The sequence below is a fragment of the Schistocerca gregaria genome, chromosome 1 (genome assembly GCF_023897955.1).
Source record: "Schistocerca gregaria isolate iqSchGreg1 chromosome 1, iqSchGreg1.2, whole genome shotgun sequence".
Classification (NCBI taxonomy): Eukaryota; Metazoa; Arthropoda; class Insecta; order Orthoptera; family Acrididae; genus Schistocerca; species Schistocerca gregaria.
The window spans coordinates 410,673,592-410,692,949 of record NC_064920.1 but is presented as its reverse complement, the minus strand read 5'-3'; the positions used below and the strand labels follow the sequence as shown (position 1 = coordinate 410,692,949).

The 19,358-nt window shown below is 40.5% G+C and overlaps 1 protein-coding gene across 1 annotated transcript in view; it reads left to right on the top strand.

Annotated features, from left to right (window-relative positions):
• LOC126349734 (exocyst complex component 8) overlaps positions 1 to 19,358 on the top strand; it is a 120,396-nt gene that overhangs the window by 95,723 nt on the left and 5,315 nt on the right. Inside the window, exon 12 of the mRNA XM_050002455.1 lies at positions 9,861 to 10,051. Coding sequence (XP_049858412.1) covers positions 9,861 to 10,051 — 191 coding nt within the window. The remainder of the gene's footprint in view (positions 1 to 9,860; positions 10,052 to 19,358) is intronic.

The following is a 19,358-nucleotide window of genomic DNA, read 5'->3' as shown; positions in this document are numbered from 1 at the left end:
ACCAGACTAAAGAAAAATCAAGAAATGTTCATAGTATTTGTAGACCTGGAAAAACATTCGGCAATGTAAAATTGTGTAAGATGTTCAAAATTCTGAGAAAAATAGGAATAAGCTTTAGGGAGAGATGGGTAATACTCAATATGTACAAGAGCCAAGAGGAATAATAAGAATAGACAACCAGGAACAAAGTGCTCAGCTTAAAAAGGATGTAAGATAGGGATGTTCTCCCCCCCCCCCCCCCTCCCCCCACTTCCCTACTGTTCAATCTGTACATTGAGGAAGCTATGATGGGAATAAAAGAAAGGTTCAGGAGTGGGACTAAAATTCAAGATGAAAGAATATAAGTCTACATTCCACATCCACACTCCGCAAGCCACCCAACGGTGTGTGGCGGAGGGAACCCTACGCGCCACTGTCATTACCTCCCTTTCCTGTTCCAGTTGCGTATGGTTCGCGGGAAGAAAGACTGTCTGAAAGCCTCCGTGTGCGCTCAAATCTCTCTAATTTTACATTCGTGATCTCCTCGGGAGGTATAAGAAGGGGGAAGCAATATATTCAATACCTCATCTAGAAACGCACCCTCTCGAAACCTGGCGAGCAAGCTACACTACGATGCAGAGTGCCTCTCTTGCAGAGTCTGCCACTTCAGTTTGCTAAACATCTCCGTAACGCAATCAGGCTTACCAAATAACCCTGTGACAAAACACGCCGCTTTTCTTTGGATCTTCTCTATCTCCTCCGTCAACCCGATCTGGTACAGATCCCACACTGATGAGCAATACTCAAGTATAGGTCAAACGAGTGTTTTGTAAGCCACCTCCTTTGTTGATGGACCACATTTTCTAAGGACTCTCCCAATGAATCTCAACCTGATACCCGCCTTACCAACAATTAATTTTATATGATCATTCCACTTCAAATCGTTCTGCACGCATACTCTCAGATATTTTACAGAAGTGACTGCTACCAGTGTTTGTTCCACTATCATATAATCATACAATAAAGGATGCTTCTTTCTATGTATTCGCAATACGTTACATTTGTCTATTTGTACATCAGTGATGTGATTCGCTAATGACATTGCTATCCTGAATGAAAGTAAAGAAGACTTACACGATATGTTGAATGGAAAGAACAATCTAATGAGTACAGAATATGTGTTTAAGAGTAGATTGAAGAAAGACAAAAGTAATTAGAAGTAACAGAAATGAGAACAGTGAGAAACTTAACATTAGTATTGATGGTCACGAAGTAGACGAAGTTAAGGAATTCCACTACCTAGGCAGCAAAATAACCAATTATGGGCTGAGCAAGGAGGTCATCAAAAGCCCACTAGCCCTGGCAGAAAAGAGAATTCCTGGCCAAAAGAAATCTAGTAGTATCAAACATGGGCCTTACTTTGAGGAAGAAATTACAGAGAATGTACGTCTGGAGCACAGCATTGTATTGTAGTGAAACATGGACTGTGGGAAAACCGGAACAGAAAAGAATCCCCCGATCGGACTATGGCTGTGGATGCCCGGGACACTGCCCACATTGAGGCTGACCCCTCACCCGTGATAGAGTGGGAGGTCGTCTCAAGGTGTGGCAGGGGGCGAAAGACATTACCGAAGGCTGAACGGAAGGCCTCTCCAGTTTGTCTGACGAACCGGTTTCAGGCTCTGTCTCCAGCTGATACTGATCTTTGGCTGGACATGGCTGCTTGCCCTGTTCTAGAGGTTGCCCCTCAGTCTGCAAGATCCGGGCGGTCGCAGAGGGTGGGCTTACTGGTAGTTGGGAGCTCCAATGTTAGGCGCGTAATGGGGCCCCTTGGGGATATGGCAGCAAGAGAGGGGAAGAAAACAAATGTGCATTCCGTGTGCATACCGGGGGGAGTCATTCCAGATTTGGAAAGGGTCCTTCCAGATGCCATGAAGGGTACAGGGTGCACCCATCTGTAGGTGGTCGCTCATGTCGGCCCCAATGATGTGTGTCGCTATGGATCGGAGGGAATCCTCTCTAGCTTCCGGCGGCTATCTGATTTGGTGAAGACTGCCAGTCTCACTAGTGGGATGAAAGCAGAGCTCACCATCTGCAGCATCGTTGACAGGACTGACTGCGGACCTTTGGTACAGAGTCGAGTGGAGGGTCTGAATCAGAGGCTGAGACGGTTCTGCGACCGTGTGGGCTGCAGATTCCTCGACTTGCGCCATAGGGTAGTGGGGTTTCGGGCTCCGCTGGATAGTTCAGGAGTTCACTACACGCAGCACGCAGCTACACGGGTAGCAGGGGTTGTGTGGTGTGGACTGGGCAGTTTTTTAGGTTGGATGGCCTCGGGCAGGTACAGAAAGGGCAACAGCCTCAAAAGGTGTGGGGCATAGTCAGGACATGCGGGGACCAAGCAGCAATCGGTATTGTAATTGTAAACTGTCGAAGCTCCATTGGTAAGGTACCAGAATTTCAAGTGCTGATTGAAAGCACCGAAGCTGAAATCGTTATAGGTACGGAAAGCTGGCTGAAGCCAGAGGGAAAATTCTGCTGAAATTTTTACAAAGGCACAGACTGTGTTTAGAAAGGACAGATTGCATGCAACCGGTGGTGGCATGTTTGTCGCTGTTAGTAGTAGTTTATCCTGTAGTGAAGTAGAAGTGGATAGTTCCTGTTTATTATTATGCATGGAGGTTACACTCGACAACCGAGCTAGGTTAATAATTGGCTCCTTTTACCAACCTCCTGACTCAGCAGGATTAGTAGCAGAACAACTGAGAGAAAATCTGGAATACATTTCACATAAATTTTCTCAGCATGTTTTGGTCTTAGGTGGAGATTTCAATTTACCAGATATTGACTGGGACACTCAGATGTTAAGGACGGGTGGTAGGGACAGAGCGTCGAGTAACATTATACTGAGTGCACTATCCGAAAATTACCTCGAGCAATTAAACAGAGAATCGACTCGTGGAGATAACATCTTGGACCTACTGATAACAAACAGACCCGAACTTTTCGACTCTGAAAGTGCAGAACAGGGAATTGGTGACCATAAGGCCGTTGAAGCATTCCTGAATATGGAAGTAAATAGGAATATAAAAAAAGGGAGGAAGGTTTATCTGTTTAGCAAGAGTAATAGAAGGCAGATTTCAGACTACCTAACAGATCAAAATGAAAATTTCTGTTCTGACACTGACAATGTTGAGTGTTTATGGAGAAAGTTCAAGGCAATTGTAAAATGTGTTTTAGACAGGTACGTGCCGAGTAAAACTATGAGGGACGGGAAAAACCCACCTAGGTTCAACAACAAAGTTAGGAAACTATTGCGAAAGCAAAGAAAGCTTCACTGCAAGTTTAAACACAGCCATAACCTCTCAGACAAACAGAAGCTAAATGAAGTCAAAGTTAGCGTAAGGAGGGCTATGCGTGAAGTGTTCAGTGAATTCAAAAGTAAAACTCTTTGCACCGACTTGACAGAAAATACTAGAAAGTTCTGGACTTACTTTAAATCAGTAAGTGGGTCGAAACAGCATATCCGCACACTCTGGGATGATGATGGCATTGAAACAGAGGATGACACGCATAAAGCTGAAATACGAAACACCTTTTTCCAAAGCTGCTTTATAGAGGAAGACCGCACTGCAGTTCCTTCTCTAAATCCTCGCACAAATGAAAAAATGACTGACATCGAAATAAGTGTCCAAGGAATAGAAAAGCAACTGGAATCACTAAGGGATACCTATTCGATTCTACACAGAGTGTGCAAACGAACAGCCGTGTACCGCAAGTATCTAGAGAAACGGAAGGTTCCAAATGATTGGAAAAGAGCACAGGTAGTCCCAGTTTTCAAGAAGGGTCGTTGAGCAGATGCGCAAAACTATAGACCTATATCTCTAACGTTGATCTGTTGTAGAATTTTAGAACATGTTTTTTTTGCTCGTGTATCATGTTGTTTCTGGAAACCCAGAATCTACTCTGTAGGAATCAACATGCATTCCGGAAACAGCGATTGTATGAGACCCAACTCGCTTTATTTGTTCATGAGATCCAGAAAATATTAGATACAGGCTCCCAGGTAGATGCTATTTTCCTTGACTTCCGGGAGGCGTTCGATACAGTTCCGCATTGTCGCCTGATAAACAAAGTTAGAGCCTATGGAATATCAGACCAGCTGTGTGGCTGGATTGAAGAGTTTTTAGCAATCGGAACACAGCATGTTGTTCTCAATGGAGAGACGTCTACAGACGTTAAAGTAACATCTGGCGCGCCACAGGAGAGTGTTATGGGACCATTGCTTTTCACAATATATATAAATGACCTAGTAGATAGTGTCGGAAGTTCCATGCGGCTTTTCGCGGATGATGCTGTAGTATACAGAGAAGTTGCAGCATTAGAAAATTGTTGCGAAATGCAGGTAGATTTGCAGCAGATAGGCACTTGGTGCAGGGAGTGGCAACTGACCCTTAACATAGACAAATGTAATGTATTGCGAATACATAGAAAGAAGCATCCTTTATTGTATGATTATATGATAGCAGAACAAACAATGGTAGCAGTTACTTCTGTAAAATATCTCGGAGTATGCATGCGGAACGATTTGAAGTGGATTGATCATATAAAATTAATTGTTGGTAAGGCGGGTACCAGGTTGAGATTCATTGGGAGAGTCCTTAGAAAATGTAGTCCATCAACAAAGGAAGTGGCTTACAAAACACTCGTTCGACCTATACTTGAGTATTGCTCATCAGTGTGGGATCCGTACCAGATCGGGTTGACGGAGGAGATAGAGAAGATCCAAAGGAAAGCGGCGTGTTTTGTCACAGGGTTATTTGGTAAGCATGATAGCGTTACGGAGATGTTTAGCAAACTCAAGTGGCAGACTCTTCAAGGTAGGCACTCTGTATCGTGCTGTAGCTTGCTGTCCAGGTTTCGAGAGGGTGCGTTTCTGGATGAGGTATCGAATATATTGCTTCCTCCTACTTATACCTCCCAAGGAGATCCCGAATGTGAAATCAGAGAGATTCGAGCGCACATGGAGGCTTTCCGGCAGTCGTTCTGCCTGCGAACCATATGCGACTGGAACAGAAAAGGGAGGTAATGACAGTGGCTCGTGAAGTGCCCTCCGCCACACACTGTTTTGTGGCTCGCTGAGTATAAATGGAGATGTAGATCTAGATTTGAGATATGGTGCTACAAGTGAATGTTGAAAATCAGATGGACTGATAAGGTAAGGAATTAGGAGGTTCTGCACAGAATCGGAGAGGAAAGGAATATGTAGAAGACACTGAAAAGGAGAAGGGACAGGATGATAGGACATCTGTTAAGATATCAGGAAATGACTACCATGGTACTAGAGGAGGGAGCTTTACAGGATAAGAGCCGTAGAGAAAGACAGAGATTGGATTACAAGACTGATTGGGGGGGGGGGGGGGGGGGGGGGGGGGGGGGAACAGGAACTATGAGATACAGAAACCACCACCCGACATGTGCACCTCTCTTTACACTCTGTGTTGGGGGTTGCATGTTAGCATAAGTGCAGGAACACTGCCATTAGCTGATGAGTCACAATACATGTCAGTACAAGCTCAGCATTGTCAAAAATCACAAAATGTGATTCATTCAATTTGCCAAAAGGATATCTTTCCTTTTAAGCAGGGAGCACCGGTTTTATCTCATAGGGGATGTTTAAAAAAAATGAAATGGTGCCTGAGTTATGTCTCCCATCACCTCCCAGTGGTGATTAATTCAGGAACCTACTGTCCAATCATATGCATTGCTTGCAGCAACCTGCAGGTGACCGGTTCTTTCAACAAGATAATGCACCTCTCAGTTGTGTTAGATTGTCCTAAAGGACACTTCATGGACATGAGGATCACCTTATCTCAGTCATATTGAGTACTTATAGGGTGTCATTGTACTATACGTTCTTGCATTGAACTCAGTTCCAGGCATTGAGTGGTTGTGCATCAGAATGACTCTCCAGTGTAGAGTAAGTCCAGTAGTGGAACTGTCACCTTATTGCCTCTGGTCCGACTGGATTTGTTTTTTTGTGTATTCCCTTAGAAAAGTTTGCTGCTCTGTGCCTATGTTTCCCAAATTGTGTTCCATGGGAAGTGAATAAGTTCTGCATGAAAAACTGTTAACAGCATGGTTTCTTTGGTACTTTGACAATACTAATCGTCTTTTTAAAATTTTATTATGATTCTGTGTTATTAGTTATGCTTTAAAATTGAAATAATCGCTGAAAAAAAACAAGGTTTTCTCATTTTTAAAAATCTTACTATCCTTTCAAAATAAACAAGGTTTGCCGCCAAAGTACCAATATTGTTAAAGTGTTCCATCAGAGGGAAAGTTTGGGAACCCGTGCTCTACACCTCTAGAGCTCTTCCTGCCCTGTGGTGTAGGACACACTTCGTGTGGCTTCTCCATCCAGGTCTGTTTGTCTTAGTTAACTTGGCTAGTAGCTAAACTATTGGTATAATAGCCCTTGCTTTCACCGAAGCACACAAACATCCTCGCATGTATCCTTCGGTAATGCAGTGTCTCACGGGAGCGACTGTAGTATTTAACACATTGTTTGTGGTATTTGCAGTAGTGTATACAAAAATTAATATGTTTTAGTGTGAGGTCTGCATAAATGTGAGGAACTTCTGTACAGAATAAAGAGAACATATGGCAATGAAGCTTTTCAAATTAGAGTTGAAGATCTGAAGTTCATTACCCAAAAATGTTCAGTTCTGCTGGAAGAATACTGAAAAGAAAACCTGCAGAATACTGCATAGCTGTACCTATAATGATTGAAGAAATTGTACCCAGGTGCAAACATTTTTCTGTCTAGTATTCAGTGAGTGAATGTGACAGTTCTTTTTAAATAAGTTCATTTCATTAAACACAAATCCCATAATGGAGTGTATTTAAATGGATGGCAGAATTATATTTCCTGAGTGCTTAAACAATGGCTTGTACAAAGTTTGTGAACTGACAGTGCAAATCATTCTGCATGGCCATTTCTGGTCTATGAATGTTCTGTGTGAATACACCAAGTTATGTTAGTACATAATAGCATACAAAGTAAACAAGCTTTCGTATTTCAGTGTCACAGTCTGTGGAGGTATTTTTATAGTAAATATAGCAATTTTAAGTATGTGCGTAAGATCCTGGTTGCGGTGGTTTTAGTTGCATGACCTGAGTTGAACTGTATTGTTCCTGAAGTATTAGGACCTATTGCCACATTAAATTCTTTCATGGAAGTGTTAGGACATTTTTTCATCTTGTGTGATTTTTTTTCTGATTTCTGTGCCTAATGTTTCAGCTCCTAAATCTGGAAACAATTTCAGAAGACTCGAGTAGCATTTTCAAACTTCAACAGGCCCAGGAAGCCGAACTGTTTGTACATATTCTAATCTATCTCTTATGTTACTTTAATGAAAATTACAATTTAGCAAGCCTCATAACACTCTTCTGTAAATTTATTTGCATAAGTTTTTCTTAGTTACCTTGAAAATAAATACATGATAAATGTTACAATTGTACATAATTTCAGACTGATGTAAGAAAAGATTTTTTACTAAGCTTCTGTTTGTTGCCTATTTACCACTTGTTCCTGTTGTTGGTACAGTTTGTCCAGTGGTATAATTGTACTTGCAAAATAGATTTCAGTGTTCCAATTCTTTGCCATATACTTTATTAAATGAAATTTAACAGACCATTTTGCACCTTTTTCCACATTATTAATAATCTTCTCTGCTAATCACATTCAATCAACACACTTTTGGTTATTTTGTAAATGTTTCAATAACAGTAACAATGACGATGACGATGACAACAACAACAACAACAACAACAACAATAGCTGCAAATGTGATTTTAACATAGAAAGTTTCAAAATTATAAAAAAATGGTGAACTCTTTGGAATGTTCTTGAACCAGCAACATTCGGATACAGTTTTCATATGTATTTCATTTTGATACATGCGTACAGTCGGTTGAAATGTCATAAAAAAAGGTGGTGGTGGTGGTGGTGGTGGTGGTGGAGGAGGAGGAGGACGAAAAAAGGATATTGTATTCTTCATTATAGAATGAAAGTGTACAAGTATATAACTGGCCAGTTTCATTACGGTATCCATGCGACATTCAGTTTGTGACATCATCAGAATGCTGCCTACGATCACAGAGTCAAATTGATGTGTGTTATGTAGCTTGCAATGAGGAAGGGTAGGTGCAGTACCAAGGCCCACATCCTGCCTGATTTCAGTCAGTCTTCTTTTCTGTTAAGGTTGTTTATGTGCTTTAGAATTTCTATGGTCTCTCTGTACATCATAGTAAAGAAATGAGTGGATGTTATTAAAATCATAGTATTGCAGAAAAGAATGTGTTGGTTTCTTGGTCCCAATGAATGATCTGCTGCTGCCAATTTAGGCATGTTTCCCAGATGATAGTTTGTTCTTGTGTTCCTTAAGATGAGTGTTAATGCTTGTTTTTGTAGTTGTCACGTACAATTGACTACGAGCACAAGAGATTTTTTTATATTTGTATTGTGGCAAGTGGCAAGTGTAGATCCTTTGCTGTGTTCAAATATTCACACTTTTGTTGTTGGTTGTGAATAATGCATCTTTTTTATTGCTTTGCTCACGGAATTTGTGACCAGCTTCAGATCTTTTAGGATGTAGACCCTTTTGTGTGTTGGTTAGAGTAGCCATTTCTTCAAAAAGTTGAAGACAAATGATAAAGCTCTTCCTCCAAGTACTGTCGATCACAGATTGTGTCAGCACAGTCCACGAATATTTTGATCCCTCCTCTTTTCTGTTTGGGACAAAGATTGGAATTTATTGAACATACCTAATTGTGTTAATGGGCTTTCTGTAGATTTTGTGCCCTAAAGCTCTGTTCAATTTTCTAAATACCATTACATTAAAAAAAATGAAATTTTGCCCTCTTTCTCTTTTTCTGTACTGAACTATATAACTATATCTAAAAACAAAGATGATGTGACTTACCAAACGAAAGCGCTGGCAGGTTGATAGACACACAAACATACACACTAAATTCAAGCTTTCGCAACCAACAGTTGCTTCATCAAGAAAGAGGGAAGGAGAGGGAAAGACAAAAGGATGTGGATTTTAAGGGAGAGGGTAAGGAGTCATTCCAATCTCGGGAGCAGAAACACTTACCTTAGGGGGATTAGAATGACTCCTTACCCTCTCCCTTAAAACCCACATCCTTTCGTCTTTCCCTCTCCTACCCTCGTTCTTGATGAAGCAACCGTTGGTTGCGAAAGCTTGAATTTTGTGTGTATGTTTGTGTGTCTATCAACCTGCCAGCGCTTTCGTTTGGTAAGTCACATCATCTTTGTTTTTAGATATATTTTTCCCACGTGGAATGTTTCCCTCTATTATATTGAACTATATAACTAACATTATTAAGAAAATTTAGAAATTCAAAGTGTTCTCCTTATCCATTAGGCCATGTAACAAAAGTATCATCAATATATCGAAACCAACAAGATGATTTCTTTTTGACAGTGTGAAGGGCAGATTCTTTAAAAAGCTATAGTGAGTGGTTTCCCCATACCCACACCATTGGTTTGCTCGTAGAATTTTTGTCCCATAAAACAAAAATCACCAAGGACACAAATGCCAGCTGTGAAAGCCTACATTTGTGTTTGTATTGGGAAATTGTTGTTGTTCATGTCACATGGATGGAGACTGCACATTTAATTATGTAAATATGATGCAGTGTAGCATTTGGTGGACTAGTGGAGAGCTGCTGCTGTTCCTTTTGTGATAAAATGTATAATTTGCGCCTTCATGCTTATGTCAGCTAGCTGATCTATGAATGTTTCATGGTTTGCTATTACTGTGAAAAATTTTGATGTAATTTTGTTTACGTAGGTGAGTGCTGGGTTAATTTAACCAGTAGCACTGTAGCGTTCACTAAACTCTACCTGCCACTACTGGATGACTGCCTGCGGCTGTCCACCCCTGAGCTCCAGCACACTGTCGATGAAGTTTTAGGAGACGTGTTTCAAGCACAGCTCAAACATGTGGAAGCTTCAGTGGCCAGTGACAAGCTCCGTGCCGAGGTATGAGTAGATCTTCTCATATATGTCAGTGTACCTTTATCTGCAATCTTGTTTCTGGAGAATTTTGACCTTAGATTGTTGCCTGTGAATGTTGTTGTGTGTGCATGAAGTGTACTCACTTCTGATGAAGGCCTTGGCCAAAAAATAAATGTGTAACAGTCTTTTCATCATCATTTTTACAGTGAGTAGCAATCTATCCTTTTCCTAATATTGTTGATATTCCAATCTTTAGTTTCCTTTGGTTTATAGTTCTTGTGGCTTAGTCCCTGAAAAGGGATCTGCTGTGGTAAGCGGAGTACTACTTCAAGTGAGCTAAATGTTTATTGCTCATGTCTAGGGACTGGAAAATTTAATAAAAGTGATAAAGCAAGGAATAACATAGAATTAACGGCTTTAGCAAAACAAAGTGAAGTCAACGATTTTTATGAGATATTGTGAAATTTGTAATTTTGCCATATAAAAATGTTGTAAGTGTCCTAATACCTGTATTGGTAAATGATGGTAATTATTGAATGTTAAAACTGCAGGCAATGAAAATAACACAGAATTTGGCCAAAGAAATACAGAATTTGGTCAAAACACGGAATTTGGCAGAAAAAATATCAAATTTGACAAGAACATTGAATCTGATCAAAAAACAACGAATTTGTCAAAATAAATAACACTGAATGTGATAAAATAAACAACAATGAATATGCCAAAATAAATGACAGTAAATTTGACAAAAGAACACCAAATTTGGCAAAAATAACGTTGAGTTTGACAAAAAAGGCCACTAAATTTGGGGAAAAAGTAACACCAACTTTGACAAGAAAAATGATAATGAATTGTGCAAAAAATACTGAATTAAAAAAACAAAATTTTGAAAGGAAAAGAAAAAAAAAAGACAGGAAACATAGATAGATGGCGGAGGGGCGGGGGGGGGGGGGGGGGGAGGGGAAGGAAAGGAAACCAAACATGGCAAAAAGTAACACTGAATTTGGCAAAGAATATAACACCAATTTTGGCATAAAGACTCCGATTTTGTGGAAAAGTAACGCAATATTTGACCAATGATCACAAAACATTTGGGGGGGGGGGGGGGGGGGGTTCGAAGCACCAAATCTGGTGGAAAATAACCACAAGTTTAGTAAAAAGAGTCGCCAAACATGGCAGAAAAATTGCACTATTTGGCAAAAACAACACCAAAAAAGATACCAAATCTTGGCAAATAAATATGCCGAATCTGGCAAAAACTAACACCAGATTTGGAAAAAAGCAACCAATTTGTAAAAATAACAAAGAACCTGGCAATAAATAACACCGAAATTGGAAAAAAAGTGGCAAAAAATAAGAATGAATTAGGCCAAAAAATAAAGTAAAATAAAAGATATGGCATGACAGCCAACATTGTCCTGTCATAATAAAATACAAGCTGGACTTATGAACACAAAAGAGGGATACCCTTAACTCTGAACGCAATAAGAAACACTGTTATAAGGAGCCAACAACCTTTATCTGAGTCACTGTATGACGGCATAACAATGACTGAACATGATCATTTAAATTTGTACAAGAGGGACTGGTCACAGCCAGTGCAAGACAATATGAAGGGTATTCATCTGCCAGGGGCTGCTGGCTTCCTGCCGCGGGTGATTGAGGTGCTGTCCACAGTCGGCGGCCTCTGGCAGAAATGCCTGGAACCGCTGAGTGGTGCGCTACTTGAATGAGACACATGCCATGGCCTTAGTGGTGAAGATACAGTAACATGTGGGTTGCTACAAGAGGTTCTGCCATTGTGAAAGAACGACACAGGGCTGCAGTTGTTGCAGTGCTGGATGAATAAAGAAAATGACAATTGTGTGGCTTCAAGACACAACAGATGACTCTTACAGTCTGTCAGCAGCTTCTCATGGTGCAGCATATGTGGAAAAAGTTAGGTGTATGCTGGAGTTACCTTTTATCAGAACTATTATTGCACAATTTGTGCAATGGATGTTTAGCCATGACTGTCAAAGACTTTCACTGTTTGTACATAGGAGGAATGGAGGATTTGACAAGCTCTGTCACAAAAGAAATGAGCTAGTATCCTCTCTGTCACAAAAGGAAATGAGTTAGTATCCTCTATGAACACTGGTCAGGTCCAGACTTAATATCAATGTGACAGCACAAGATAAACACTGTGCCTTATGTTCATCAAGGAATTTTTTATCCCCAAAATTATTTAATTTGTGGCCCATGAGCTTGTAGATGCATTTACCATTGGGTCGCAGTAGGGGGTGATCTACATTTCTACATATAACCCCATACCCTGCAAACCAGTAGTTGACTGATAACAACCTGCATTCATTGATATTATAGTCAAAGGATACTACTTTTCTGCATAATGTGAACTGCACAATCGCTCATTTTTGACCATTTAAAATGATCTTTGCATTGATTGGAAATCTTGTCAAGATCTGTGTAGATGATTGTGCAGCTTTTTTCACATAATACTTCATTAAGATGACAGCATAATTCACAAAATGTCTAAGCTACTACTACTTTTATTATTATATTTTTCAGTCTGAAGTTACTCAAAGGCTATCATTACCAATTTCAATTTATCACTAAATCATCATCAGGTGATCTGTTTACAAAGAAATAGTAAAGCCTACAGAGCAGCAAATGCAGCCTTCCACAGGAATACTCACTGTAATGTCCTCCTGCAGGCTTTGTGTAATAGCTAATACATTGGGTGAGAGAAAGTGGCAGGAAGTGACACAAACCGGCTACAGTTTGTGAAGTTGACAGTTAGACCATGACACACCTCCTACCAGTCTCATAAGAGGAACAAAGTACCCTCACTGAACTTCATATTGGGCATTGGCCATTGGTCATTGACGCACACCTACTTCCTTTTACAAGATTGTCTACCAAAATGAAGTGTTCCTGGGGTAGCATCCAAAGTGCATCCTACTTTAAGCCTTCAGACTACAAAGGGACACGTCTTCAGTTTCAAGAGAAAAGGAGCCTTCAGACTACAAAGGGACACGTCTTCAGTTTCAAGATAAAAGGAGATGACTGTAACACAGCAGTAGGGCTGCTCTTCAACTTCATTGTTTAATGTGTTTCAGGGTGGCTGGTTCGTCCTATTAACTGCGTGATCAACCTGTCACAGATACCTTCAAAACTATTTTATCAGAACTTGAAATGTGTGTATTTCAGCTATTTTATCAGATCTTCAAATGTATATGTTTATACTGATTACAGTATGTTTTGAGATCATCTCATTGAGGTTGGGTGTTCTGATGGTGGTCCGTGCCTTCCCAACATGATAGTGCAACACAATAACTTGACGTATTCATGAGGTGTTACCTGAGACGGGCCGTGTGGCTGACCGGGTACCCTATTTATGTGTGGATGGTACCTGGAGTTCTGTCTGCCATCCGCTCTGGATTGGGTTTTCCTTCGTCGGTCTGCACCTGCAAGGCTCGCTTCCGCACTGCCCTAGATGTTCCCCATGCCGTCTGCTCTCACTGCAGAAGACTGCTGCAGCAGGCAAGGAGAGCACATTGAATATGTGGAGCAGTGTGGAAGCATGCCTTGCAGCCATGGACTGAAGAGGGAAGACCCAATCCAGAGTGGATGGCAGATGGCACACCAGTTACCGCCCAGCCATAAATAGGGGACCTGGTCAGCCATGCAGCCAGCCTCAGAGAACACCTGAGGAAGACACTGAGTCGCAGCATCAAAATATTGTGTTGGGATGATGTGGACGACTGGCAGAACACCAGATCTCAACGAGATGACAACAAATCACTGGGAGAGTTTAAGAGATTATGTGTTTCGAGGTACTGAAATCCACGCAGCTTTCACTCCCATCGAACAAAGTTTGTCGAAAGATTGAACGGTGCACAGATAAATTAGTCTTGGTACTGACTTCCTTCTTGCAGAAGAGAGTAGATCGTAGCTGAGCGCTCACTGCATTAGTTTTGCTACACCTCACTTCCAGTTCTTTCACTATGTTGCCATTCTGTGAGAATATGCATCCTAAGTACTTGAAACCGTCCACCTGTTCTAACTTTGTTCTTCGTATTTGGCACTCAATCCATTTATATTTCTTTCCCACTGACATTACTTTCGTTTTGGAGATGCTAATCTTCATACCATAGTCTTTACATTTCTGATCTAGCTCTGAAATATTACTTTGCAAACTTTCAATCGAATCTGCCGTCACAACTAAGTCATCCGCATATGCAAGACTGCTTATTTTGTGTTCACATATCTTAATCTCACCCAGCCAGTCTATTGTTTTCAACATATGATATATAAATAATATGAACAATAGTGGAGACAGGTTGCAACCTTGTCTTACCCCTGAAACTACTCTGAACCATGAACTCAATTTACCGCTAACTCTAACTGCTGCCTGCCTATCTCTGTTAAGACCTTTAATTGCTTGCAACAGTTTGCCTCCTATTCCATAATCTCGTAGAACAGACAATAACTTCCTCCTAGGAACCCGGTCATATGTCTTTTCTAGATCTATAAAGCATAGATACAATTCCCTGTTACACTCATAACACTTCTCCATTATTTGCCGTACGGTAAAGATCTGGTCCTGACAACCTCTAAAAGGCCTAAACCCACACTAATTTTCATTCAATTTGTCCTCAACCAATACTCGCACTTTCCTTTCAACAATACCTGAGAAGATTTTACCCACAATGCTGATTAGAGAGATACCTCTGTAGTTGTTACAATCTTTTCTGTTTCCACGTTTAAAGATTGGTGTGATTACTGCTTTTGTCCAGTCTGATGGAACCTGTCCCAGCTCCCAGGCCATTTCAATTATCCTGTGTAGCCATTTAAGACCTGACATTCCATTGTATTTGATGAGTTCTGACTTAATTTCATCCACCCCAGTCGCTTTATTGCACTGCAATCTATTGACCATTTTCTCCACTTCCTCAAATGTGATCCTATTTCCATCATCATTCCTATCCCATTGTATATCGAAATCTGAAACATTACTGATCATATTTTCACCTAAATTGAGCAACTCTTCAAAATATTCCCTCCATCTGCCCAAGGCATCAACAGGATTCACCAGCAGTTTTCCTGACCTGTCCAAAATACTTGTCATTTCCTTCTTACCTCAATTTTGAAGACTGCCAATTACACTCCAGAATGGTTTTCCAGCAGCTTGACCCAAAGTCTCCAACCTGTTTCCAAAGTCTTCCCAAGATTTATTCTTGGATGCTGCAATTATCTGTTTGGCTTTGTTTCTTTCTTCAACATAACTTTCTCTGTCTACCTGAGTTCTAGTATGTAGCCATTTTTGATACGCCTTCTTTTTCCTTTTACAGGCTGCCTTGACTGTGTCATTCCACCAAGCTGTTTGCTTCATCCTACCTTTACACACTACTGTTCCAAGACATTCTTTAGCCACTTCTAGTACTGTGTCCCTGTACCTTGTCTATTCCTTTTCCAATGACTGTAATTGACTACATTCAACTAACTGGTACCTTTCTGAGATTGCTGTTATGTACTTGTGCCTGATTTCCTTATCCTGAAGTTTCTCCACTCTTATCCTCCTACATATGGACCTGACCTCCTGCACAATCCCAGTTTCACTGCAGATTTAATAATGATCAGTGTCATCAAAGAATCCCTTGAATACAAGCGTGTCCCTCACAGCCTTCCTGAATTCCTGATCTGTTATTATACAGTCAATGACAGATCTGGTTCCCCGGCCTTCCCAAGTTACTGGTGAATGTTCTTATGTTTAAAAAAGGAGTTGTGATTACTAAGCCCATACTGGCACAGAAATCCAAGAGTTGTTTCCCGTTCCTCTTGGCCTTCATATCCTCTTCAATTTTACCCATAACCTTTTCATACCCTTCTGTTCGATTTCCAATCCTGGCATTAAAATCACCCATGAGCAGAACACTGTCCTTGTCCTTTACTCTAATAACTGCATCAGTGAGTGTGTCATAAAAACTATCCATCTTATCTTGATCTGTCCCTTCACAATGCGAATATACTGACACAATCCTAATTTTCTTCCTAGACACTGTCAAATCTATCCACATCAGTTGTTATTTACATACCTTATTGCAACTATGCTGGGTTCCATTTCTTTCCTAATGTAAAGCCCTATACCCCATTGTGCTATTCCTGCTTTGACTCCTGACAGATAGACCTTATATTCTCCCACTTCCTCTCCTTTCTCACCCCTTACCCGAATGTCACTAACAGCTAAAACGTCCAACCCCATCTTACTTGCAGCCTCTGCCAGCTCTACTTTCTTCCCAGGGTAGCCCCCATTGATATTAATAGCTCCCCATCTCGTTACCATTCGTTTGCCGAGTAGTATCTTAGGAGTCCCTGGTTTGTCAATTAGAGGTGGGACTCCATCACCTCCAAAGGTCCAAGGCATTTTGCTCTGATTGTTGCCAGCATCATATTTAAAGTACCAGGGAAGCAGGTTGCTAGCCTTACCTGCCCTGGGTCCCATTGAGTTTTAGCCCTAATGGTTGAGGGACTAACAGGTGTATTTGGTAGTCTTTGCTGTCTGAGTACAAAGGTGACGATGAATCAGAATATGTCTGAGATGCCCAGCCTTATTCCTAAGTAACGGGTATTCTGACTGTCAGGACCACTTACTTGGCCACTCATACGTTGCTTGTGGTTCATGAACTGGGACATGACAACTGGAACCCACACCATGAACCACATGTATTGGAAAAAAAAAACTCATAAAAACATTTTTTCATACCAAAATTTATTTTTGCAAGAAGGAAGATTTCTTAAACTATTTTTCTACATAGTTGCGACTATTGTTCAGACATATGCCGTAGCTGGAAACCAACTTTCTTGTGTTCTCTTTATAGTGCCATCAGTGAAGACAGCCACTTCTGAATATTGTTTTTTGCTTGTTTTCTACTTGCATAGTTCCATCCCACAGGTTAAATGCAGTGTGGTACTGTGAAATACTGGGAAAACTTCAGCGCAAAATTCAGAACAAAAGGTGTGAAATGGTTAGTCAAGCCATTGTGTTAGTTCATGCCAATGCATGTCCCCATTCTGCTGGTGTCACTGAAAATCTTATTCAGCAAATCAGTTGGGTGAGAAGAGTTACTACTTTCTTTGTATAGTTGTTAAATTTAACACTTGATTTGTTTTTGTTGTATGAACATTAAGTTTACAGCTTCTTTTCAGCTCTTATAATCTTCCAATCTCTGACAATGACCTAGCCTTACCAATTTCTCATCACTTCCTTTTGCGATGAGTTCCCTGGCTTTCACTATTGGGCATTGTTTATTGTTTATTTAAGCTCATCTGATTAGGATCAACAAGCCCTCTGTTATACTGGACCAGGGTTTCACACAAACAGTAGCTTTTTTACTGCGTAGTTACCCAAATTTTAAAAATAATTTTAATATGACAAATAGTATTAAAGGGAGTTGAGTGTCTGTAGGCATGTGAGTAAATAATAGTGATAAAAAGTAATAAAGGTATTACTGAAGTTATCTCTACTACTGTGCTTCTGCCACTATTAACAACAACAACAATAATGATAATGGCGGACATAAAGTGAATGTGAAAGTGTACAAAATAGGTATTTTCTGACGTAGCAAGTTCTGGGGAAGAGAAATTTAAGTGGAGTGTACCAGCTAAGAATACTGAAAAATGAGGAAGATCTGGTTGGAAAAAAGGATGTAAAGGATTAAAGAGTTTGTACAGGGATAATGGTAGTCATTATAATTGCTTCAGTAGATATTTCAAACTGTTTTTTGAAACTGGAGATTTTATTCCAGAGTTGGGTTCCTTCCAGTCAGAAGAACTTCCAGAAAGTGTCTGCTCCATGATGAAGTGGGACAAAAAGGATTTTGCTGTGACGGGAGTGGGTGTTTCTGCTATGTTGTTCATGCAAGAGCATTAAAGTTGAGGAGAGATATGAGAGACAATAATAAGCATAGTCATTTGGACTGTGATGCCATAGTGTATAGTAGATGCTGACCTGGTGCGCATATGGCTTTTTTGATAGTATTGCAAGTAACATGGTTTGGATAGAATGTTTCATGTCTACAGTCATTGACCCCTGTGAAGTAATGAATGAGTCTCTGTTTTACTTGCAGTTCAGTTATGGTTGTAGGTGATGTGAAGTACTGGTTCCGTTCTTCAGCTGGGACTATGGAATCAGCTGGAGCTTTTACTTAGCCTTTATTGAGACCATGCAGGTTTCTCCATCACTACTGGTCAGTTTCTGTTTTCAGTTAATGCATGGGGTTCCAGAGTTTAGCATACCTCACAGCTTGACTGATTCTGTTCAGTTTCTGCTTGTAAGGAATATGATCTTCAGGTGTTGGGAGTAGTTTGTGTGCCTGCTGTGCAATGACTCTAAGATTCATGAACCATTCCAGTTCTTCAATCAGCCAAGGTGCAGATTTTCTTCTCACTTTTCTGGTTTTTAGCAGAGCATATTTGCTATATAATTGAGTAAATTGTTAGTAGATACATGAATTTATTTGCATATTACTCTGGGAATTTCATTGCAGATACATATGTGAGAGTGTGACTACTGGTTGTGCGATAGATACATGCAGGCTGAAGTAGTATCACATTTGAAGAAGAAAGCATCCACTCAAATTTCCCACTGGAAAGACTACTGTACAGAAAATTTATGTTAGTGTCACCAGCTATATTTGAGACTTGAAAGAGTAGTTTCCAAACAGGCAAATCCACCTAGTTATTGAGATTTGTAGAGGACATATGAGGCACTTTCTGTAAAGGGGTTTGATCTCTGTGAACGTATATTCCACTTATTTGTCTCCACTATTTTTGGCTGTGTGAGTACAGCAGCTGATAAATCAGTGTGTGTACACCCTGCTACAACTCCCTTGTCGGTTACACCTGTTGTGTCTTAGAAAGATGCAGCCATCTAGATTTTCCAAACTTGTGGTTATACTTGGTTTTAGCCAGGTCTCTGAGAAAAGTATTAAATGAGTGTCTTATGTCTCGATATAAATTACTAAACTTGTCGAGATGAGCTGACTGATATTCCACATTTGAGTGTGCTGCATGGAATTTGGTGCATTCAGCACTAGGACATGTGAGGATGCTGCTGATGGATACTTCTGGCTCTGGGTCAGTGCTGGCAAGGGAACAAACCATAAGAAATGTGCCAGGGAGAGGGAGTGATGGTTTGAGGAAGTAAAAATGGCAGATAGCTTCAGGGAGAATGGAGATTTTGTGACCAAGGCCAGCAGAGTTTGCAGCAATTGTCAAGTAGCCGAGTGGTGATAAGAAAAGAATCTCACTAAATGGAGCTAGAATGTAA